This window comes from Varanus komodoensis, unplaced genomic scaffold (assembly GCF_004798865.1).
Source record: "Varanus komodoensis strain SLA01 unplaced genomic scaffold, ASM479886v1 scaffold22, whole genome shotgun sequence".
Taxonomy (NCBI): domain Eukaryota; kingdom Metazoa; phylum Chordata; class Lepidosauria; order Squamata; family Varanidae; genus Varanus; species Varanus komodoensis.
Genome location: NW_025335606.1, coordinates 14,550,547 through 14,573,970, shown reverse-complemented (window position 1 = coordinate 14,573,970; position 23,424 = coordinate 14,550,547). Strand labels below are relative to the sequence as shown.

Below are 23,424 nucleotides of genomic sequence, written 5' to 3'. Positions count from 1 at the left end.
AAGACACTTGCTCCTGGGGAGGAAAGCTATGGCAAATCTAGACAGCATACTAAAACGCAGAGACGTCACCCTGCCGAGAAAAGTGCATATAGTCAAGACTATTGTTTTTCAGTTGTAACGTATGGCTGTGAAAGTTGGACCATAATGAAGGCTGAGCGCTGAAGAATTGAGGCCTTTGAATTGTGGTGCTGGAGGAGACTCCTGTGAGTCCCTTGGACTGCAAAGAGATCAAACTAGTCAATCTTAAAGATCAATCCTGACTGCTCTTTAGAAGGCCAGATACTGAAGATGAAGCTCAAATACTCTGGCCACCTAATGAGAAAGAAGGACTCACTGAAAAAGACCTTGATGCTGGGAACAATTGGAGGTGCCAGAATGCCGGAATTTCAATTTGTGAGGAGGAAATAAAATTCAGGTTCATGGGAAAGATCAAGCATTAAGACTATCTGTTGCTTTATTGTTTAGCCCAGGTTCCCGCTGTAAAACTCACAACAATGCATTACTGTGCAAGCAGAGGTAAACTCACTGTGAGGTTTCAATGCAACTACAGGGTATTTCATACCCTCCTGGTCACGTACACAAGTACAAAGCAATTGATGACAGAATGCAGGCATTACAATAAGGTTCTGATGTCATCACATACAGAACAGATAAAGGAAGATCAGCCAATCATACAGTGACAATGAGATTGCAATATTTCTAATTGCAGTGGATTGACATTTCAGTTGAGTAACATTCACTTCATTTGAGGTCTGCTTAGACATGTAAATTCAGGCTACTGAGAAACTATTCATGAACTCACAAGCTCATCTAGACTCAGACTCTAAGTAATGCATCCGGACCATTCTGATTGGCCAGGGCGCATGGAGCGCTCCGGGCTTGCAAAATACATACTTCCTGGTCAACTGTGAATTCCTACAAGGATTATTTTGCGACATTGTGAAGGTATATAATGTATACTTGACTGAATGGCCTGTCTACTCCGGCTTACAGCAGCGAGAGTGAGAGAAAGGAGGGGGGAGGAATGCCATTTTACACAGTGACTTAGCTTGGAAAGCTGGTACTTTTGAGAAGGAGTGCAGGATTGATTTTATAACGTAAAAGCACACAGAAGCAATGCTTTCTGCCAGGATTTATCCAAATTTTCGCAACCAAGGCAAAAGAAGAAGGGGATGGCAGAGGTTGAGGTTGTGGGCTTGGGTGGACTCCGGGGGATGGTGGAGGACAAGACAACCTGGAGAAATGTTGTCCATGGGGTCGCAAAGAGTCCAGCAACTGAACAACAACGAGGGGGCTAATACTTAGGAGATGCATTCCACTCCTTTGGAAATGGGAAAGAGCACAAGAATCCAGTGCCGTGGCCTCCGGAGAACCCCAGAGGGCAAGCTGGAACCCCAGGCGGTCTGAGGCTTTGCACTCCTTGCTAGACTGAATTAGGTCCCCTGGCGTCTGGGCTGACGTGGCATTCAATAGTGATGCGTTTCTGCTGCTAAGGAATGAGGTGGCCGCTTGCAGGATTTTCCGCTTCAGGTGCCAGAGTTACTTGCGTGGCCTCGAGCACAGTGCACTTTGATTTGCGGGGGCCACCAACCACCGTCCCTCCTCAGGCAGCAAAACACTTCCGATGCCCCTCAGCATTGCGGCTGAATTCCCGAGGGACCTTTTTTGTCTTTCTCACGGACATTATTTGGGAAACAGTGTTAAAAGGCAAATGTCCTCAAACACAGAGCAGGTGGAGATCAACAGACAACCAGGGCAGATACTGGGAGACAACACGAGGTGAGGCAGTAAGGGTGGAACTGCATTTATAGTCCACTGTTTTTCTAAGAGTTGGCATTATAAACTGTATTCATAATAATAATTTATATTCAGTTTTGCAAGCTAATTCTAAGGCTGCTTCTAGCACTACAATTTTCTTTCCTTATTTTCCACAGTAAGATGGAAGCAGTGGTGGGGAAATACGGGAGAGGAAGTCTTCCCTTGCTGGAAGTCCCCTAAGAGAGTGGAAACAGGAGGGCTCTGCTATCTGGGTGTGAGAGAAAAACACCCTGTACATGCTCAGGACACACACACACTGACAAGACAGAACAAGATGTAGAAGATGTCAGAGGCTGCTCAGTAATAAAGTAATAAATCATATTTGCATCTTGCTTTTCCTGCAAGAAGCCCAAGGCCGCAAACACGATTCTCTTCTTGATATGGTTCCAACAACCTTGTGAAGTAGGTTAGGCTGAGACGGATTAGCCCAGCGTCACCCAGTGGGGACTAGTGGATCCCCCCAGTCCCATTCCAACAATCTAACCACTACACCACATTGCCTCTGTCACACTTCTCAGATTGGACATGATGGTCTGGCTAGGCAGCCTTGAGTTCTGTGTAAATCATATTTTAATTATAAGAAAGCACCGAAGTGAAAAGGGAGCACACTCTGCACATGCTAAGAAATTCTCTTCTTACTCCCTGCCATGTAGTAACGGGACACGCACATCTCCACAGGCGTCTCATCCGGGTTTCGCGAGACCTTGGATTGGCTACAGCAAACCCCATGCGCGCAAAAGAGCAGCTGAAAAGAATGGGACGCACAACTCAGGACCCTAACTGAGATCCCATTGCTTTTCATGTGTCTGTCCGAAGCACGGCAAAATCGGGAATCCAACCCGGGTTGGAGCAGGAGCAGGAGCGGAGGGGGAGGTGGAAGCAGCGCAGCGAGGCGAAGCGCGCTGGCCGAGGCGAGGGGGGCGGCGGCTGCAGCTCGGCTGCCATTGGTGCCCCTTGGTGCCCCTTGGTGCCACCTGAAACTTGTCCCTTTCCGCGGCGGCGGCGGCGGCGGCGGCTACTACGGCGGGGATGGTGGTCGCGGCTCAGCTCGAAGGGGGCCTCTTTCTCCGGCGTCTGTCCCGGCTCCTGGCCGGGAACAGACCCAGCACGGCGGGGCTTCCCTTTAGGAGAGGTAAGGGGGCGGCGGACAGACAGACGGGCTTCCTGCTGCCTGAACGACCACCCGGAGGAAGAGCTGGTGCCCTGGGCGGATCAGCCTCGGAATTTGGAACGGGTGGAGAACATTAACCCTGGGGACCGCGAAGGGCGCACTTCTGAGGATGTGCAGAGTGCATTTCCCTAAGTAGCCGCGTCCAGCTCATGCGCGGCAAATATTGAAGGGAAGGTTTGCTGAAACAAATGAAATTAAGAAATTCTTAGAAATTAAGGAGGGCCCCACTCCCCCCGCTTCTTTCCCGACGAGCGAACGACGAAGGATAGGCGCTGTGGCACCATCGCCCTCTTCGCCGAGATGGGGGAAGGCGATGGGGAAACTCGCCAGAAAACCCCAACCCTTCCTTAAATGCGGCAGCAAACTCTGCGTCATCGCAAGCCCCCTTTCAGACCATCTCCGAATGCGAAGCGAGAGGCTGCGTGGCGAGCGGTTAGTGGGCCCGATCCTGCCCTCGCCTCTCTCGGTTCCTTTGTCTGCAAAAGGAGGATGTTGGATCGCGGACCGCTAGCAGACGTTGCGAGCCTGAATCTCGGAAGAGCTCACGCCCCAGGATTTTGGCTCCTTCGTCCAGCGTAGCGACGAGCCGCTCCTGCTTGCGTTGCAGGGTCTGGCCAGGGCATCACCCTTGCAAAGGTGCGCTGCCCGCAATCGCGCATGCATCACACAGAAGCGGAAGGAGCTTCACACGGAGGCGTCCTTAGCTGATCTCACCCTTTCGCAACCATAGAATCACAGGACAGCAGAGCTGAAAGAGGGCCGAAGGCTCAGTGCAGGTTTAAACCAACTTGGACTGTGGACTGTCAGGGCTTCTGGCTTAGACAAGCGGTAGGTAGGCGGGAGGTAAACTGAAACTACCAGTAGGTCTTCCAGGGATTCGCAGTAAGCTGGGATCCGAATTCTTTAACAGCAGTAATAACAACCCCCCCCCCCGGAAAACTCTAAATTAGAGTGTCAAAATGATGAAGCCTGAGGAAGACCTGGAGTAGATTTGCATGTGATAAAAATTATAAGCACAGTTCTGGAACTGAAAACAGCCTCTTGCTCCTGTTTGAGTTTATCTGTCATTTGTTCATCCTTCCTTGCAGTGCGGGGTGTTTGCAAAGCTTCCTTTCAGCAACATATTTTGATTCCATCTTTTGTTGCTCCCAAGATGGGCGGGGGGGAGGGGTATTTGTAGCTACTGCAGAAGAAGCAGAACTAGCTGGAGGCAATGCACACAAAATTAGTCACAGCAGCCTGCAATCTGAGACTGTAATTTCCAGCTGGCTGGAGAAAGATGCTGAGAGTTGCAACTCAGCACCTCTGCAGGGTGCCAGTTCCAGGAAGGCCCACCTGTGGCTTTGCATGGGCCCTGATGAGTGCCCAAGGTCATGCCCAGGCAATGAAGTTCGAGGGAGGGCAAACTGACCCATCTGTGGAAGCCAAAATCCTGGTGCTTCAAATATCAAGGAGAACTGGAGAAGTTTCCTGCCCCTGGTTAGTCCTAAAAGATGGTTTGCAACCCTTTTATGAGTCTAATGGTGCTTCCACATGGGCAGCTCAAAGCTACCAGCCAGTGAGTATATGAGGCTTCATATGCAGTCGCCCTGCCCTGTTCATGGAATTTTGCTGGCGGGCATGTATGATCCAGACACTTTTTGGCTTGTCCTCATCGCTCTCCTGCCTCTTCCCATTGCTTCTTTCATCATTTTGCTTTCCTGTGGAAACCCCATTTTAAAAGGGAACAGCTGTAAAGTAACTTCTGACGGTAAGCGTGAGGAGACCTCCCCCTGGAAGTGACCATTGTGCCACTGTCCCACCAGACCTTCTTAACAGATACTTTCAGGCAGAAAAAATGCTGGAAAAAGCAATGGGAGTGGGGAATGAGAGGACCATAAATGGTCCTTCTGGTATCTGTGCAAGCTCTGCATACTAGCGAGAAGGCTGGAAAATCCACTTACACGTTTTTACCTTTCTGCTATTCCCCCCCCCCCCCCATTAGAGCTCTATAGGCAACAGGAACGGAAAAACTCTTTCAACTGGCAATCAAAAATGCCTCCTTGTGACTTTTTACCTGAAAAATATGAGGTACGTGTGTGAGTTGCTAGTTCTGTATTGTAAGGATAAGCTGCCCAATCATAACTTCCCTGTGTTACTAGTTCTCAAAAAAGCTCTGTGCATAATATACAGAAATACTAACTTTGATCCATGCTAAAGCCACAGCTCTGTACACTCTTGCTTAGGCATAAGCCCCATTGAACTCGGTAGGACCTCTGAGTATACATATGAGAGATGGCTCTGTAAGTTATTTGAAATCAGTGGGAACTGAATGTAACTTAATGAGTCTGGATGCACCCAATGCGTTTCTGTACTGTGGATCTGTCCTTCATTGAGGCAGGGCAGTTTGCCATTCATGGGACAGTGACTGAGCTCAAATAACGTGATCATCCGCCCTGCATGAGTGAACAGGGGTTGTTGTTGGACCATGCTTTAATGCGGAACATGGGTTATTGTGTTGCCTGAATCCAAGTGAAATAATGAACCATGGTGAACAACCCATAGTTTAAAACCCAAGAAGAAACAATGGGTCATTCATAGTTAACATGCTTTGTTATTGCAGCTGGCTTCATACAGCACAACAATCCAGTTTTCAGCAGCCCTCACTGTTCAAAAACAATCCACACTCAACCTGCACTCAGCTCTTGAGTGTGGGTGATACAAGCTGCTGTTTATTTGTCCTCCCAGCCAAGCTTTGTCTACTTTAATGGGAAGAAACTCTCAGAAATTTCCTGAGATTTTACATCTGCTGATACCCAGTCTTTTAAATTAAAGATGCTAGTGATTAAATTTACCCTTCACTTTACCATTAAGCTAGTGTCTGTCTCTGGAATACAATTCTTAACTGTGTGTTGTTGGTAGTTAACAAACCATGGTTTGTTAGCACAGCTGGGTTCAGACATGATAATGCACAGCTCAGCAACTATCCATGGTTCAACAATCACCCGCACTCAGCCCATGTTCATATAGATTCTCATGTCTGAACCCAGTCACTTCCTACTCCACCCTTTCTGGAAATAATATTTTAACGAAGAATAAAACCATAGTCAAATCAAAACTATAACATCTAAAATTAAAATTCAATAATATATGAAATAAAAGGGCCTCCAGGGCCTCCACTGAATATCTGAATGGTCTGGTAGGGATATATGGAGGCAGGCATTCCTGCTCTGCCACAGGAGCAAACTTTTACTTCCAAAGATTTTCAAGAAAATCTCTACCTTTTCACTGCACATTTAGTGGCATAGCTGGAGAGAGGCTGCCCCTGGATAGGTCCGGGGATGCACTGTGGTCTTCTGACCACTGAAATTTGTTCAGCACTGTCAACCATCAGCTGACTGTTTTTCAGCATCTTTAATGCATATCTTGCAAACAGGAATTGATTTTCTTTCCTTGGTCAGCCTGAGAGTGCTTTTATGCTTGTATTGGGCTGCTTGGCAAGTATGCCGACCATACTGTTAAGGAATGAAAAACAGAGACAAATGAATGCTTTGCATCCTGTCCTACCTTGCGGGGTTAGAGGAACAGTCACAGAAGGCTGTCACAGCAGGCAAATCTCAGATGTCAGGGCTGTTTTATTTCATGGTCCCTCATACCTCCTGAATGTGTTGCTATGTTGGGGACACATCATTGGAATGGAAATGAATCCATAAATATATCAAGTTTTTCATTTTCTGGTTGTAGTCCTATCCCTTGGAGCGTATGCTGCAGATCCACAAACAGAATGTTTCCCCATCCCTGTCCCCCATATACAAGAAGCCCCTGCTGATTTGTCAGGGGCACATGCAGTGGCTGTTTGACTCAGAAGGACGGAGGTACCTCGACCTCTTTGCGGGAATTGCCACCGTCAGTGTGGGTCATTGCCACCCGTAAGTATGCTGTTAATCCCACCGACTAATGTGAATGCTTTCGCCTGGGGTGGGTAGCTTGTGGCCGCCGGCTATTTTGGCTTACAACACCCATCAGCCCCCAGCCGCATAGCCATTATTCATGCGAGTTATCATCCAAGAGGTGTCCTGGGGGTCACATAGTGCCCACGAGACATGAGCACAGCCAATGAGGAGCAAATCATCTCCATGCTAGTCGGATCTGGGCAGATAGAAATGTGGCATCCCCTTGTGTTGGCCTAGGTTTCATCAGGCACCCCAGATGGACTCCTCTGTCTTGTTTCAGGCTCCCTGAATACAGTTATTTTGGGGAAACCCTAAATTTTTTGCAGACAGACAGCTCCTAAACCTAAAGAAGTTGCTCACAGGTCGGGGAACAGAAATCTGAACTCAGCAATCAGACCTTGAAAGAAGCCGGGATACCCAGCTTTCCCCCCATATCTCCTCAACCATGCACAGCGATACGACAGACCCTGTAATGAGGACTGAAGGCCTGCCTCAGCCCCCTTTTCTTGTCCAGTCTCCACCCTACTCATAGATTCTGCCCTGTGGTCCAGACACCAGATTCAGCAGTGCCACACGCCTGGACGCTACACACATGTGGAATATAAATTTATTTATGTTGTGAGCCGCCCCGAGGCTTTGTCGCGATGGGGGCAGCATAAAAATGTTTTCAATAAATCAAATAAATAAATAAATTTAAGAAAGGAGAGAGATGGAGAGTAGGTTACAGAAAACAGGATGGGAACAGAAAACAAAATATAGCGACCAAGTGCAAAAATACAACCACCCACTTAGAACCCCATCCTTCAGGGAACTGGACTCTTTAATGCTCCACCTCAAATACAACTAGAAATCCAACCCTGATTCAGCATTATCTATGTAATGGGGCCTCCTTAGGTCTCAATTGTTGGTCAGGGAAGAGCACCCCCAGCCAGAGCTAGGTCCAGAGGAGACAAAAGACCCACCAGAGGATCAGGTCCTTCAGCCCCCTTGCCCTGGCAGCCAATCTTGGGATGCCCCCGTCCCCTGTGCCACCCCTGCTACTCCAGCTGCCAGCAGTTTACACCTCTGGAGTTCAGGACAGCAACACCAGACAGATGTCCCTGGCCGGCCTCCCATGCCTCCTCCTTCCCTGATACGTTCTGGTTATAAATCACTCCCCTCTTCTGTCCTTCTCCGACAACTGGCCACTCTGTGAACGCTTCCCATCATCAGAAAACTTCCCCACAGTCCATAATAATATCAGTCACAACATCGCAAGATTGCGGTCCTGTGCATCTTCTGGCGGGTGATGTGCCATCGCCTGCCCGCAACACCTTTCTGTTTTCTACAGAGGGCTAATAAGCCAGTCTCTGTGCGAAAGAATGGATGGACACAACCCTGACATCACAAGGGGCAACATAAGGATGGCAAGAATGGCCTCATCTCCAGTGGCTGCTACTGTGAGCACTCACTTTGAATACATTTGCATTCTAACTGAATTGAAACAGGCTCTGCTTTTGCCTGTGTTGCCATCTAACCCTCCCCCACCTCTTTGGAACAAGAGGGAAATATACTCTGAGCATTCTGATAACTTCTCTGGTTTCACAGTGGCTATGTTGGAGCTCCATTCTTGAGTTTGGTACAGAGGGAGTGATATTCCTCTAGCTTGGATTTATGATGAATTATCGCCTTTTCTAACACATCCAGGAAGTTAACAACAGCGGTGCAGAAACAGCTTGGGCGCTTGTGGCACACCAGCAGTATCTATATGCACCCAGCAATCCAAGAATATGCAGAGAAATTGACCATGCTGCTTCCAGAACCCTTAAAGGTATGCTGTTTGCTACATCCTCAGGAATTTAAGCTTAAAATGCTTGAGTGGTAATCATCTGAAAGCTAGAATAGTTAATGAAAGACAGAATTCCAGTGCAAATTTTAACATTTAGAAGGCAGTCTTAGTTAATTTAGAGCTTTGTGTTTGCACTTGGTTGGATTGGTAACTGCGCATCAAAATAAGCTTTGTGATTAACTTCAGTCTCCTCTCTAATCCCGCATTCCAATTACAATCTTTGTTCCAGGTGATTTATTTAACCAATAGTGGTTCTGAAGCCAATGACTTGGCAATGTTGATGGCAAGAGTTTTTACACGCAACTTTGACATCATTTCTTTGAGGTAATTTTGTCCTATGGCATCGTGATTTGTTTGACTGAGTGCCATGTTGTATGTTCCATAAACGTATTATTCAGCCTCCCACATTCCGTAACTAGCCTGGCGATATGTCCAGGTATCCTAGTCTGCCAAATGTCTTCCCGTTCTACTGAAACTAAGGCTGCCCGACTGGATCCCCATGCATATTTTCAGACCATATTGTTATGTTGCTGGCCAGCTGTCCAACTAGTCCTTTGCTAGGTATATTGCTGATTAATAGCCCGGAATTGTCTATTAATGGGAACTAATGGCTAGGAGCTTTCTGCCTTCTGAACCTCCTATTAAAAATGCAGATTTTCTTACTATGTGCCTTTGACCTGGTTAATGCTACAGTCAGAGTTCAGAGTACCGGTTGAGCATGGGTTGAGTGTGGATTTCATTAGATTTCTAAACCACCAATAGCCAAAGTTGTCTGGCTGGCTTACAAGATTAAAAACCATAGAGATACAGTATTGTACATAGTATAAAGCCGCTTGCATAGAAACCCATCAATTGACAGCACATACTGTTGTTCCATGCTGTCCAGTTATCTCTGACTTTTCTGATCTTATGAATAAGTGCCAGCCAAATTGTCCTGCCCCTGGCAGCCCAGCTCAACTCTTCTACACTGAAGGCTGTGGCTTTCTTTATGAAGTCAACCCTGCCTCTTCGCCTGCCTTTGAGTTTTCCTAGCATGTTTGCCTTCTCCAGTGAGTCTTGCCTGCTCAAGATGCGCCCAAGGTACAACAGCCTCAGTTTCATAATTTTTGCCTCCAGGGCAAGTTCTGGCTTGCTTTGATCTAGAATCCACTGGTTCATCTTTCTGTCAATCCAGGTTACTTTTTGAAAGCATTAGTTTCGTTCCAGTCAGTTTTCTTCACTGTCCAGCTTTCATACCCATACATAGTGGTCGGGAATACAGCAGTATTCATGATCTTGGCCTTGGTCTCCACTGAAATACCCTTACACTTGGTGGTCTGTTCTAGTTCCTTCATTTCATTTCACAATCTCAGTTTCTCCACTGATGCCATTCAGATTGTATAATTTTCTGTAGTTATAATTATTGTTTTCTTCATGCTTAGCTGCAGGACTATGTTTGCACTTTCTTCTTTCACTTTCACCAGGAGTTGCTTTAATTTGCTGCTGTTTTCTGCCAGTAATGTAGTGTCATTTGCATATCTTGAATTGTTGAAACAGATAGAACATATATACATCCAAACATGTCATTGAACTGGAATTACTGTATTATATGAACCCAGCTGTACTAACAAAATATGGTTTGTTCACCATGAACAATCCACAGCTCACAGCTCAGCAACTCCCGTTGTTTGAGATTAAAACCCATGAGTTCTTAGTGTGGCTGGGTTCTCACCAAAAAAATAAAAACGATCCACTAATCAACAGCAACCCCCACTCAACACAGCCTCAGCCCATACTCTGGCTTGTTGTATTGTGCAAACCCAGACAAGAGTCAAACTGAAACTTCGTGTCAAACAGAGCTTCATGTCAAACTGGAAAGGCCTATCAGTAATGACAGCAATTCCTGAATTACAATGGCATGGGCACTGTGACCAGCCAGGTGTTTTGGGCTCCAATTCCAATTTCTTCTTAAGTGATGGACCAATGCAGGTCCTAAGGCTCTGATTTGTAAAAGCATCAGCAGGGAGATGAACAGGAAGGACTAGAATCCAACATTATGTTCTTTCACAGAGGCAGCTACCATGGGAGTAGTCCTACCACAATGGGCTTGACAAACATTATAAATTACAAGCATAACGTTCCCAGTGGGTTCGGCTGCCAAACGGTGAGTTTTGTCTTTCCCCTCCCCTTCCCTCCCTCTCTCTTTTCCTTGCTTCCTTCCTTTTACATATATATTCCTCCTTTCTGCCAAGGAGGCCGAGGAGGTACCCTGATCTCCCTCCTCTCCATGTACTTCTGTATGAGGTAGTTTAGGCTAAGAGTCAGTGACTGGCTGAAGTCACCCAGTGGGCATCATGGCTGAGCAGGGACTGAAGTCCGGATCACCCGGATCCCAGCCCACTATTACACCACTGTGTTCTTTTTGGAATATCATTTGTGGAGTGACCATTTTATTTGCCCAACATTTCTAAATTCAAAGACTAGACACATCTTACAGTGTTCTTGGTAAGTGAGGAAGTGGTACTTTTAAGTGTCATGCCAATGGTATGTCAATATAGGAATGTGCAAGCTTAAGTCACACCAAGTGTGCAAAATGAGAATGTAGCTCAGTTTTTGACTGAAGACACTGGCCTGGCTTGTACATTACACTATCCAGGGCAAGTGTGCTGGATTCTGTTTGCTCCCGCTGAGCTAAACAACCAAGGGACATGCCTTCACTGGGTTGTTTATGGTGATGTCTGAACTTGGAACAGAGGGTTGTTGAGGGAGAAATAGACCAACTGTTAAGCCATGGTTTGTTCTTCAGTTAACAAGCTTGGGTTATTCTTCTGGCAACTCACAATTTGGTGTTTGGATGTCACAGTAAACAAATGGTGCAGAAATGGTTGGGCATCAAGAACAAGCACTTTATTCAGTGTGATCCACCATTTAACAAATTTTGGGTTGCTGCACTGTGCAGTTTGGGTCATACAGTTGGGGTGGTTATAAATACGGAGAATCTGGTAGCACCTTAATGACCAACACATTTACTGTGGCATAAACTTTCATGAACAGGGTCCATGAAGACTTATGCCAGAGCAAATTCATTGGTCTTTACTGTAGTACATGACTCTTGGTTGTTTCCATTGCAATAGACTAGCATGGCTACTTTCCTGGAAATGATCAATAAAAATCATCTTTTATTGTTAGAGGTCTATTCATTTTCCTTCTGTTGTTGGTTCAACAGGAGAAAAAATCATTTTAGAAGTGCACCTGTTTTTCCCAACCATTTGTTAATACATCGGATAAAAATCAGGTCTTTTTGAGAAGAGATGTTTGTAGCAGAAGCATCATCTCGTCTGTTGAAAGACTGGTACATCTGTCAAGAATATACAAGTCGGCATCTGTTTCTTGGTTTCCGCCATTCAGTATGACTTGCAGACTGCTCTTTGATCGTGGTTCTCTCCTTTCCTATCTCCCTGGGCTTATCTTCTGTTTTTCCCACAATTGGCTATTTAACAACCCTTCTGCAGGGGGCTGGCTCAGTCCTGCCACAGTTGCAAGCAGGTTTTTAAAAGCACAGGGGTATATTTTCAACTATGCAAGGTTAGTAACCATCACTTCAATCCATCTTTATTCCATTTCTGTACTGTGTGCCTGTGTTTTTAAAAATGTTTTCAAATATAGGGTGAACTCAGTCCTTTCATATGAAGCTCAGGAGCTCATTTCCACACATCCTGCTGTCCCAGTTGTGACATCCCATTGTGAATTTAGTTAAAATATTTGATAATACTCATATTACATTATATATGTAAAGTTAAATATACCATGTTACAGAGACTTCTGATGTCAAAATCTTTCCTCTCTTTTTCAGACCATGTTGCCTGATGTTTTTTCTGGCCCCTGGGGAGGAAGCTATTGTCGAGATTCTCCAGTGCAAACAATTCGAAAATGCACCTGTTCTCCAGGTGGGTTTAATGAGATTTTTTTATACACAGGTAAAAGGAAATAGTGACCAACACTGGATTAGGGCTGTAAACTGGAAGAGCCTGGTGCATGTGGACATTATATAGGCCCCCTGTACCACACAGGGCTAGTTCATCTAACTGTTTGGCAAGATTTTTCCCAGTATTGGTGCATAATATCCTTTAACAAAAGGGTTCTGCATTTGAATGTTAGCGTCTCCTACTTTTAAAGTACATCACTCAGCATTTACTCCTGTGCATAAAGTAAAACTTTCAGGGATGGGCCCCTTTCAGTGGGCATTCTTCTCCTGTAACAGCATAACCCAGGAATAACAGCACAACCCACGTGGCCAGAGTGTGGGTTGGCATTCAGTGCACATCCCTTTGACAGCAGCGCATTGCACATAAGGCAGCATCAGGACTGCAGTGAATGACCTTGTGCATATATGAACATGCATTTAATGTTCAGGCACAGCAGCGCCTTTGCAATGTCTCCCTGATGATCATAGAAAGCAGAGCTATTTGACCATGGAACAGATTCCTCATGAATCTCGCAATGCTTCATCATTGTTCTGCTGTGATTGCAGCAGAATTTGAGTGGGAAGGTAGAACAAGTACAGGGAACTTCATAAAACGCACTCTGCAAGGAATGCTGCACCCCATATGTAGGAAAAGGTTTTAGAAAAATGAAGGGGCAAGTTCCCTTCCGTTCCCTGTGATAATGCAGGTAAAGAATGGAGGGGGAAATGGATGGCAGGGAAAGCATGCATCCTGCCAGTCTTCCAGAATCATGGCAGATGCTTCTCAAAGGTTAGCATCCTTGGTCTTCATCCCATTTGAACATGCTGCTTTCTTTTTTCATTGCAGGTTCTTGCCATGCAAAGGGCCAGTATGTAGAGCAACTCAGAGACACGTTAAGGACTTGTGTTCCAAAGGCATTAGCTGGATTTATTGCTGAGCCTATTCAAGTAAGGAGTTTTTAGTTGGGTGACTGCAGGGCACTTTTACAAGGTTGACAAATTTGTCTTTGGCCTGGCCTACCTCTTTCTTTTTTTTCCTCTGGAGGAGCTGATATGCCAGCAGCACTTAAAATGCACTGCACTTATTCAGCAGTGAAAAACCAGGTTCCCAGGTTGTGCAAGCAGCAGCCCTTCCTGCTGAATTCCTCTTTATGTACACTTTTTCCAGGGTGTCAATGGAGCTGTGCAGTATCCCAAGGGATTCCTAAAGGAGGCTTATCAGCTGGTCCGTGAAAGAGGAGGAGTGTGCATTGCAGATGAAGTGAGTATCAGAGTAACTGCCCAGCTGAACGATGTGTGTAGATTGCAGTGCAGGAGCCATGGCCGCTCCAAGCTGCAGATATTTTCCTGTCCCTTTGGACACTTAGGGACTGGAGCAGGCCATCAGGCGCAGAAGCTTCCACACGAGCATTGTTGCCCTTTCTGCACTGCAGAGTGAAACACCTGCAGGCACACATCACATGTGCGAACGTACCTACCAGGTGTGCATAGTTTCCTGCACAGAACTGATGGCTGCAAGGAGTGAGCCCTGGCGATTCACTGGCACTGCCTCTGGCATCCTTCTGCCTGAGCTGTTTGTTGGAAGGCAGAAGGATGGCCTGGCTGATACCAGAAGATTGGGAAGAGGTATTATTCCTCTGTGCCTTATGCTACAGGACCCCCAGGTCCCTGTTCTGTCCCCAGAGCTGTTCAGCATCTACGTAACGTTGCTGGTGAAGGTTCTGGGGCGATTGAGGCTGAAGGGACATCTGTAGGCAAATGACCCCCAGCTCTAGCTCTCCTTTACATCAAAGCCAGGCAAGGCACTGGGTGGCTGGAATGCGCAGCTGGGCACACTAATATGGGGGGTGAGAGTCCAGTCCAGGCAAGATGAAGGTTCCTCTGACTGGCTAAGTGATGCCTGAGGGGTTGCTGTCCCCTTAAAGGACCAGGTGTGTGGCCTGGAGGTGCATGTGAATCCGGCCTTGTCACTGGCGGCACAGGTGGACTTTGAGGCACAGAGCGCCTTTTCCTCAGCTTGGGCACACAGCTCCAAGCTCTCCTAGCTATGCATTCTCTGGCCATCTTTCATTTGGATCCCTGCCATGTGTTATACATGGGGCTGTCTTTGAAAATGGTCCATAAAATTCATCTGATTCAAAGCGGGGCACTGAGATTGACTGCAGGGACTGGTCGAGGCATTCAAGTTAGGCCCATGATCTGTGAACTGCGCCAGCTTCCAGTCAATCTCTGGGCTCAATCCAAAGTGCCGGTATCAACTTGCAAAGCCCTGGGCGACCTGGGGCCAGGTAGCACAAGGATTGCTCTTGCATGCTCCTTGCAGAGTGCTGCCTCAGGGAGCCCCTCAGAGGAGGTGAGGTGGGTGCTACGGAGAGGCCTCTTCGGGGGTGGCTCCCTGGTTGCGGAATGCCTTCCCAGGCAGACTGGCCTGGCAAGTTGTCTGAGCACCCAATAACTTAAAAAGAATTCCCCAGAGGTTGTAGTCCTTCAATTTTGTTTGTTAAAGGTTTGATTATGTTTTTGGCTCTATAGCCTGCTGCTTAATATGGATGCTGGGGTTTACGTTGTGTTTGCTTTTGTTGTAGACATTTAAAGGTTTTATATTATGTTGTGTTTTAGCTATTAATCCTTGTGACTCGCCCAGAGAGCCTTGGCTATCCCAGGGCCACCACCACACTTCTGCATGCGCTTGGGCACGGTGCCACCAAGGGTCCCTCCTCCTCCTCGTCACCCTCCCCGGCTCCCCCTCCTGCCCCCACACCTTCCCCACTTGCCTCCCCTCCTCCCCCCGTGGTCACCCCATCCACTCACCTGTGCTGCTACCACTCGTCTTGGCCTCTCACTGCCAGCCACAGCCAAACACCTGCCTCTTAGGGGCTGCTTGTTCAGAGCCAAGCCTTCTGGGGGCACAAGAGTTTTCACAGAGCTTTACTGTGTGGTGGGTGAAAAGTTTCCTCACTGTCAGAGCAATATGCCAGTGGAACCAGCTGCCTGGAGAGGTGGTGGGCTTTCCCAGACTAGAGACATTCAAGGCGAAACAGGGCAGCCATCTGAATGGGATGGTGTAAATTGGTGTCTTGCAACAGCAGGGGCTTAGACCCGATGGCCTTCATGGCTCCTTCCAGCTCTTCTATGATCTCCCAGAATGCCTCCTGTGCAGAGCAGCCCCCCATCCTTGGTGAGTTTAGGTCAGCTGCAACTGAAGAGAGGCATCCTGGGGGATGCCCTGTGGCACAGGCCACTCCCCAGCCTTCACACTGCCTGGCTTCCGAGCCAGGCATTCAGCCCATCCTGCCAGTGCAGCTCTCCAGGGGGCGGGGGGTGGCAGTGGTGGTGTGAGGAGGGTCTTAGGGGTCAGCAAAATTGGGTCTTTCTGAGGGCTATGGGCCCCCTGCTGCTGCCTGACCTTGCCACACCATGATGCCAGGCTTGTGCCTATCTATAGACTCTTGGATTGGTTCCTGGATCTGGGAGGTCATCAACACCTCTTTGAAGGACGGCCGGGTGCCTGGCCCTCTAAAGAAGGCGGTGGTCAGGCCAGTCCTAAAGAAGGCGTCCCTGGATCCAGAGATGGCCACCAATTATAGACTGGTGGTCAACATCCCGTTTTTGGGCAAGGTGCTGGAGCAGGTGGTGGGAGGACAACTCCAAGCTCTCTTGGATGAGAATGATTATCTGGACCCATTTCAGTCCGGCTTCAAACCCGGGTATGGTACTGAATCTGCCTTGGTTGCCCTGTATGATGACCTGTGCAGGGAGAGGGACAGGGGGAGTGTGTCTCTGTTGGTTCTGCTGGACCTCTCAGCGGCTTTCGATACCATCAACCATGGTATCCTTCTGGATAGGCTAGCGGGATTGGGAGTCGGAGGCACTGCTTTGGAGTGGTTCCGCTCCTATCTCAATGGTTGATTCCAGAAGGTGGTGCTGGGGGACTATGACTCTGCGCCATGGCAGTTATGCCATGGAGTTCCGCAGGGGTCTATTCTGTCCCCCTTGCTTTTCAACATCTACATGAAACCGCTGGGAGATGTCATCCGGAGGTGTGGGCTGCGGAATCATCAGTACTCTGATGATACCCAGCTCTACCTCTCGTTTTCAACCAATCCAGGTGAGGCAGTGGCTGTACTGAACCGGTGCCTGGCTGAGGTAATGGGCTGGATGAGGGCCAATAAACTGAAGCTCAGTCCAGACAAGACAGAGGTCCTGCTGGTAGGTGGTTCGAACTCCTGGATAGGTGACTTGGATCTTGTCCTGAATGGGGTTGCACTCCCTCTAAAGGACGAGGTCCGCAGCTTGGGATTGCTCCTCGGCCCGGAGCTGACGTTGGAAGCTCAAGTGTTGGCAGTGGCAAGGAGCGCTTTCCATCAGCTTCGGCTGATCCATCAGCTGCGTCCCTACCTGGAGGACGACTGCCTAGCAACAGTGACGCATGCATTGGTTACTTCCCGGTTGGATTTTTGTAATGTGCTCTACGTGGGGCTGCCCTTAAAGACAGTCCGGATACTTCAGATGGTGCAAAATAGAGCAGCCAGGTTGCTGACAGGGACTGGGCGTTATTCTCATATAACCCCAGTCCTCTACCAGGTTCACTGGCTTCCCATTGAAGGCCGGGCTCAATTCAAGGTGTTTGTTATTACCTATAAAGCCCTTAATGGCTTGGGACCCAGATACCTGGAGGAACACCTGCGGCCATATTTGCCCTCCCACCCCTTCAGATTGGCAGCAGGGGCTCTCCTCCGGGAGCCTTCCGTAAGAGATATCAGGAAGCAAAGTACCCGGAGGAGGGCTTTCTCTGCGGTGGCGCCCCATCTGTGGAATGCGCTCCCCAGAGATTAACAGTATTTTAATAATCTTTAATATTTATAGATGTAATTATGCAGCCAGTGTGTTTCCAAGTTTTAATTGTAATTGTAATTCTATTTGTTTTATTTATTTCTTATTGTGAGCCATCCCGAGGCTGTGTAGCAATGGGGATGCCATATAAAAACTTTAAATAAATAGATAGATAGATAGATAGATAGATAGATAGATAGATAGATAGATAGATATAGATAGATAGATAGATAGATAGATGATAGACTCTGTCCTGTGTGAAAAAGCCTGAAATCTAAAAGCAACCGCTTTTCTCCTTGTTTGCTGAAGGTCCAGACTGGATTTGGCCGAACGGGCAGCCATTTCTGGGGATTTCAAGGACATGATGTGGTTCCTGACATTGTTACCATGGCAAAGGGAATGGGTGGCGGCTTTCCAGTGGCAGCCGTTGTCACGAAGCCAGGTGCGAGTGGCTTTCACGCTTCAAATGTGTCTGCTGCAGGCCCAGAGCTCTTTCTCCCATGTGAAGAAGGCACATTGCATCCTCCTTGTTTTTGAGGGCCTGGTGATACTCCAGTGCTGCTCCGAGTCCAGCCATCCCAGTCCTGAAGGGCTGCTGATGAGCGATCAAATTTCAGAAATTTTCAGAAATTTCTGAAAAAATTTGCCTCAGGTTGTGAACTCTGCATCAGGTGAAGATCGCGGATCCGCTGGGGAGGGGGGAGATGGGAGATACCCCCAAGCGCGCCCGTGATCGCGCCCATCTCCCCACCACAGCGCTCCTGCTTCACATTTTGTGATTAAAAAAAATAGTTACAGAATGGATTGACCTTATTTACATTGAACCCTATGGGGAAATTTGACTTGGCTCACGACCAATTTGGGTCACGACCAGAGTCCTGGAACGGATTGAGTGCGTGAGCCAAGGTACCACGGAATATGCTTTGGGTTGCCCTATTAATGGTCCTCAATGACTGGGAGTGTTGTCATGACAGCCGAGCCTCTCGGGGATCCTGTCACTGATTGCTGCATGACGGTGCCTCCTTTGGCACTTCAGGTGGGAAGGGTGAGTAACGGGGGAGAGGTCGGAGCATTTTTGTTCTGCTGCTTCCTCCCATCATGGGTTGCTACACACTCCAGACAGGGAGGGGGGTCTGAAAAAAAAAACCCAGTTGTTTTAAAAACAAAATGGCAGCAGTCATACTACAGAACACTAAAAAGGTCTGATTTAGTTTGCTTTGCCTCCAAATCTGACTCTTGTAGAGCTCTGTAGCTGCGCAAAATGTGTCAAATTTAATTTCAGAATAAGCTAAATAAATGTTGGGCACTTGGTCATGCTAACTCTGCCATTTGGTTTGACCTGGGTTTTTAAAAATCCATTTTCTGTATTTCTGTTTGGTCATTCGTAAATTCGCCAGTGCATTGGCCATAGGCTCTAGGACCTTGTCTCAGCTACAGTCTTCAGTGAGCCCATGCAATGCATGAATTTTTAACACGAATGACCTTTCTTTTTAGAGATCATGGATGCCTTGGCGCAAACCATCCATTTCAACACATTTGGAGGGAACCCAGTGGCCTGTGTGGCTAGTTCTGCTGTTCTGGATGTAAGAAACTGACAACCCATTTCTTTATGTTTTTAACAAGCTTGCCTCATCCCTGTAATGCTATGCTCATGGCTAAAAGATTTGGACTAGTTCAGCGGTCTGCTGTCATTGCTGGTGCCCTGACATATGTACAACCCCCCTACCCCAACACACACCTGCCTCTGTATCAGGAACTGGGAAACAGGTGGCCCTCCAGATTTTGGTCATAACTCCAAACATCTTTTACTGTCCTGTCTAGAGCTGATGGGAGTTGTAGTCTAGCAACACTGCCAGGGCAGCAAGTTTCCCACCCTTGTGCCAAGTGTTCCCTTATAGTGACTGGGAGACAAGGATTTAATAGCAGTAATGGTGTACAGTTCTGCTATTCTTTTAGAGTTAAATGTGCCTGATTGGTGCTAATTCAGTGTCTTTGATGCTTTCCTGTCTGTTTTGTGCATGTGTGTTTGCTCAGATAATAGCAGAAGATGGTTTGCAGGAAAACAGCAAGAATGTGGGAACACATTTGCTCTTGGAGCTTGCTAAGCTACGGGATAAATTTGAAATCGTTGGAGATGTCCGTGGAAAAGGGCTTATGATTGGCATACAGATGGTCAAGAATAAGGTCAGGAACATGCTGTGTGGGTCTTGAATTTTTGTATTGCATCTTACATGAGTGGAGTCTGTCCATCCTGCATGTCTGAGCACTTGCTTCCCAGAAACCAGGGATGAAGCTGGTACTTCTTTCTGCATGTTGTTACTGGGCTGGTGATTAGCCAGTCCTCGCAGAGCCTTCTGTGACAAAGCAGAGGAGCTGCTGCTGAGCTGGAGCAGGTTGCACGGGAACACCGGATTGTGCCCATGCTGTGGTTTTCTGGACCAACACACTGCATTGTTGACTTGGGCGTGTGAATATGCATTTATGCAGGTTCCCTGTCTAGTAACTAGAGCAGTGGCGAACCACGGCTTGCTTTCTGTCTGCACTGTAGTCATTTCTCATGGGCTTGAATAAAAATAATCAAGAAGAGGAAATTAAAGCTTAGTCGTTCTTTGTAGGAAACTCGCCAGCCTCTTCCAGCTGAAGAAGTGAATGAGATCATGGAGGACTGCAAAGATATGGGAGTGCTAATTGGGAAAGGAGGAATACATTTCCAGGTATCGTATATTCTTGTTAGACATGTGAAACTCACACACACACACATTCAGTGGCAACATCAGCCTATTATTAATCACATAGAACTGGGCTGAATGCCTTGTGGGCTACCAGATGTTTTTGACCTACAACTCCCATCAGTGCAGCCAGTGGTGATGGCTGATGGATGCTGAAGAGCAAAACATCTGGAGGGCTGCAAGTTGCCCATGCTTGATATAGGGCAAGATTAGCCAAGGTAAGTCCTTGTCTAACTAAATTTGTACTGTTCTTTGAGAGTATCAACAAGCTCTAGGTGGGCTGGTAGCTTGTTTAGTGACATTTACTAAGCAACAGCTTTTGATAAAGCCCTTAGCAAAGACAATTGAGCAAGGGATGACTTAACTTGGTTTCATGTGCTGAGCAGAGTTGGACCCGGTGGCATTCTGGCCCTTTGCAACTCTACAAATTTATGATTCTTTATTTAAAAGGGAAGAGGAGCTACAGTATTTAAAAGGGAAGAGGAGCTACTTTTGGCTCAACTTATTAAAGGATAGAAGCAGAGTGAGAATATGGGGGCAGTTCTCACAGTAGAGGAATGGAGAGCTTCAAATCCTTGAGTGATTTCCCTCAAGGATTTGAACTTCTACCAATGGCTTAACTTGTTCACATAGGATCCTAAGTTAGAGAATAAGCAGTAAGATGGTCAAGTTTGCTGATGATCATCTCCAAAATGGGTGAACGAGAGATTAAATTGCAAGGATGCTTTCATGGAAGTGAATCTAAAGCGATGCATCATGGGCAAGGAACCATGACATTGCAGATATGCTGATAGGGTCTAAGTTGGTGGTAGCTAACCAGGACAGGCTCTTGGGATTTTATGGACAGTGTGATGACTCAGATGAACATACAAAAAAGCATTTCACTGTTCATTTTACATTGATTCAACTTTTCTAGTAGCAGGACTTGCATGGCTTCAGCACAGAAGGCCTTCCAGATATACGGGGGGGCCTCGTACTTCGAACTTAATTCATTTCAGAAGGCCGTTTGAACTCGGAATTGCTTGAAGTCCAAATCAATTTTCCCCATTAGAAATAATAGAAATTAATATAATAATGAATTAATCCGTTCCCAGACCCTAAAATTCCCATTTTGATAAACTCAAAACAGCAAATCCTGAAATGAATTAAGTTCAAGGTTATATACGAAGTGTGATCAAAAATATGGTGAATGTTTAAATTAAAAAATCACAGTAAAAGACACATTGCCATTAATCCCTCTCAAAATACTCCCCCTCGCTTCAAACACACTCACCGCATCGTTCTTGCCACTTTCTGAAGCTGTTCTGGAAGTCCTCTTTTGTGAGTGTCTTTAGTTCGCTGTTGTGGCTACTTCAATGTTCTGAATCGATTCAAAACGCACACTTCCAGCGACTTCCGTTTCAAAACGCACACTTCCAGCGACCTCTGATTCAAAACACACAACTTCCAGCGACTTCCATTTCAAAACGCACACTTCCAGCAACCTCTGATTCAAAACACACACTTCTGGCAATTTTTGAATCAATTCTGGACATCAAGGCAGCTACGATGGTGCAACTAAAGACACTCACAAAAAAGGACTTCCAGAACTGCTTCACAAAGTGCCAAGGACAATGGGGTGTGCTCGAAGCGAGGGGGAGTATTTTGAGGGGGATTAATGGCAGTATGTCTTTTACTGTATTATTTTTTTTCCCAAACTTGGACACACAACTGATGGCATTTTTGCTGCTGCATTTTTTTCACTTTGCTTGCAGTTCGAACTTAGAAGCGTTGTTCAAACCGCAGAGCAATTTTATCTTGATTCTAACATTCGAACTCTGGATGGTTCAAAGCTATAGTGGTTCAAAGTATGAGGCACCACGGTAGTTCGTTTTTATTAGCACCCATTCCCGCCTTCACTCCACCCGCATCAAGATTCATCATTCAAACCCTGGTGCGGCCAAAAAGTTCTGAGCTGAGGAGTTTGTTTAGAGTGCCGGAACTGAATGGAGCTCACAACCCTCGCACATAAAGATCTGCTCCTAATCGGAGGGCAGGAGGTAAAGCAGGACTAACCTGCAGTGTTTTTGTAAACTTCTTTCTCTCCATCTCTGCAGACCATTAGAATTAAACCTCCAATGTGCATCACTAAGGAAGATGCGGATTTTTTTCTGGAAGTTTTTCATGCAGCCTTAACAAGACATAAAGAAAGAAGAGCAGCTGCAAATTAGCATTTCGCAAGTGCTCTGCTGGATGCCTACTAACTTCGTGCTAGAAGTTATCTATTCCTGTAATTAAAACTCTGCAGCTGACAAATGAGAAGTGTTTTGACAGGTTTACTGTGAGAAACACCACTGGGAATGCAGCCACCATATGGGGCACTGCTCCCCTCTGTGCAGCTAGAAACTAATTGGCACATGCCCATTTCGACTTCCTATCTAGCACCAGGCAGCTATAAATGGAAACAGTCCTTGGGCACCGGTTTCCCTTGCTGGCTAAGAATTGTCTATCAGAACATAGGATGCCTGTGTGGTTTCTGAGCCCACAGCTTGTTGCCATTTTTACAAAGCCAGTAAACAGCTTTGGTTGGGGATATGGAAGAGCCCTCCCTTTCCCACCAAACAGGATTTAACTTTTGTAAACAAGGCAGGGAAGCGATGACCATACCGCCTTGCCTGCCTCACCTATTCTGTGAGCAGGAAAGAGCCAGTGCCATCTTTCAAGTAGCACACCCTCCATTTCCGACGTTTAGGCACTCTGCCTGAACACGTCATTGCACGTGTAGCCAGAAGTGTGTTGCCCATGCACAACGGCATGTGATGAGCATACCTGACCAATGCTATCTGAAGGACTGACTTCATTAAGGTTGCTCTACCCTGACCCAGCAGCAAGGGCGCTGGGATGACAGGGACAATGACACAGTCTTCTCAGTGTTGGCTCCATTCCCCTGGAATTCTCTCACAAAGGAGATATGTACAACCACTTTATTACCATTGCCTTTCAAACATGTGCCAATTAATTTGTTCCAGATTGCATTTCATGCTTACAAGTCACCGCTGCTGTGTATGAGTCTGTTTAATTCTAATGTATAACTTGATGTTTTTCCACTATTGCAAGTTGCTTCATGAGGGCGCCATGTGCATTAAAAGGCAGATTAAAAAATTGAAATCAAACCAGGCCCTACTTGCATA

General features: G+C 46.8%; 1 protein-coding gene across 2 annotated transcripts; it reads left to right on the top strand.

Moving 5' to 3' along the window:
- The first annotated feature begins 2,853 nt into the window (after nucleotides 1-2,853).
- Nucleotides 2,854-23,423, top strand: AGXT2 (alanine--glyoxylate aminotransferase 2). Of its 2 annotated transcripts, none has more exons than XM_044431517.1 (14): nucleotides 2,854-2,950; nucleotides 4,974-5,059; nucleotides 6,713-6,897; nucleotides 8,608-8,731; nucleotides 8,979-9,073; nucleotides 10,799-10,892; nucleotides 12,582-12,675; nucleotides 13,540-13,640; nucleotides 13,861-13,953; nucleotides 17,835-17,967; nucleotides 19,020-19,108; nucleotides 19,560-19,709; nucleotides 20,141-20,239; nucleotides 22,351-23,423. In XM_044431517.1, the coding sequence occupies exons 2-14, from the start codon at nucleotides 5,024-5,026 to the stop codon at nucleotides 22,462-22,464; spliced, it is 1,407 nt and encodes a 468-aa protein (XP_044287452.1). In that variant the 5' UTR covers nucleotides 2,854-2,950; nucleotides 4,974-5,023; the 3' UTR covers nucleotides 22,465-23,423. The 2 variants fall into 2 exon arrangements, with proteins under 2 accessions (XP_044287452.1, XP_044287451.1); XM_044431516.1 differs by lacking the exon at nucleotides 8,608-8,731 and adding an exon at nucleotides 8,252-8,360 and having other exon boundaries at nucleotides 2,876-2,950.
- The last annotated feature ends 1 nt before the right edge of the window (nucleotide 23,424 follows it).

What these genes read in the sequence shown, in the direction of transcription:
- AGXT2 (XM_044431517.1), top strand. Translation starts at nt 5,024, where the DNA reads ATGCCTCCTTGTGACTTTTTACCTGAAAAATATGAG. An exon ending in AAAATGCACCTGTTCTCCAG is followed by an intron (nt 12,676 to 13,539) that starts GTGGGTTTAATG and finishes TTTTCATTGCAG; the next exon opens with GTTCTTGCCATGCAAAGGGC. An exon ending in GAGTGTGCATTGCAGATGAA is followed by an intron (nt 13,954 to 17,834) that starts GTGAGTATCAGA and finishes TGTTTGCTGAAG; the next exon opens with GTCCAGACTGGATTTGGCCG.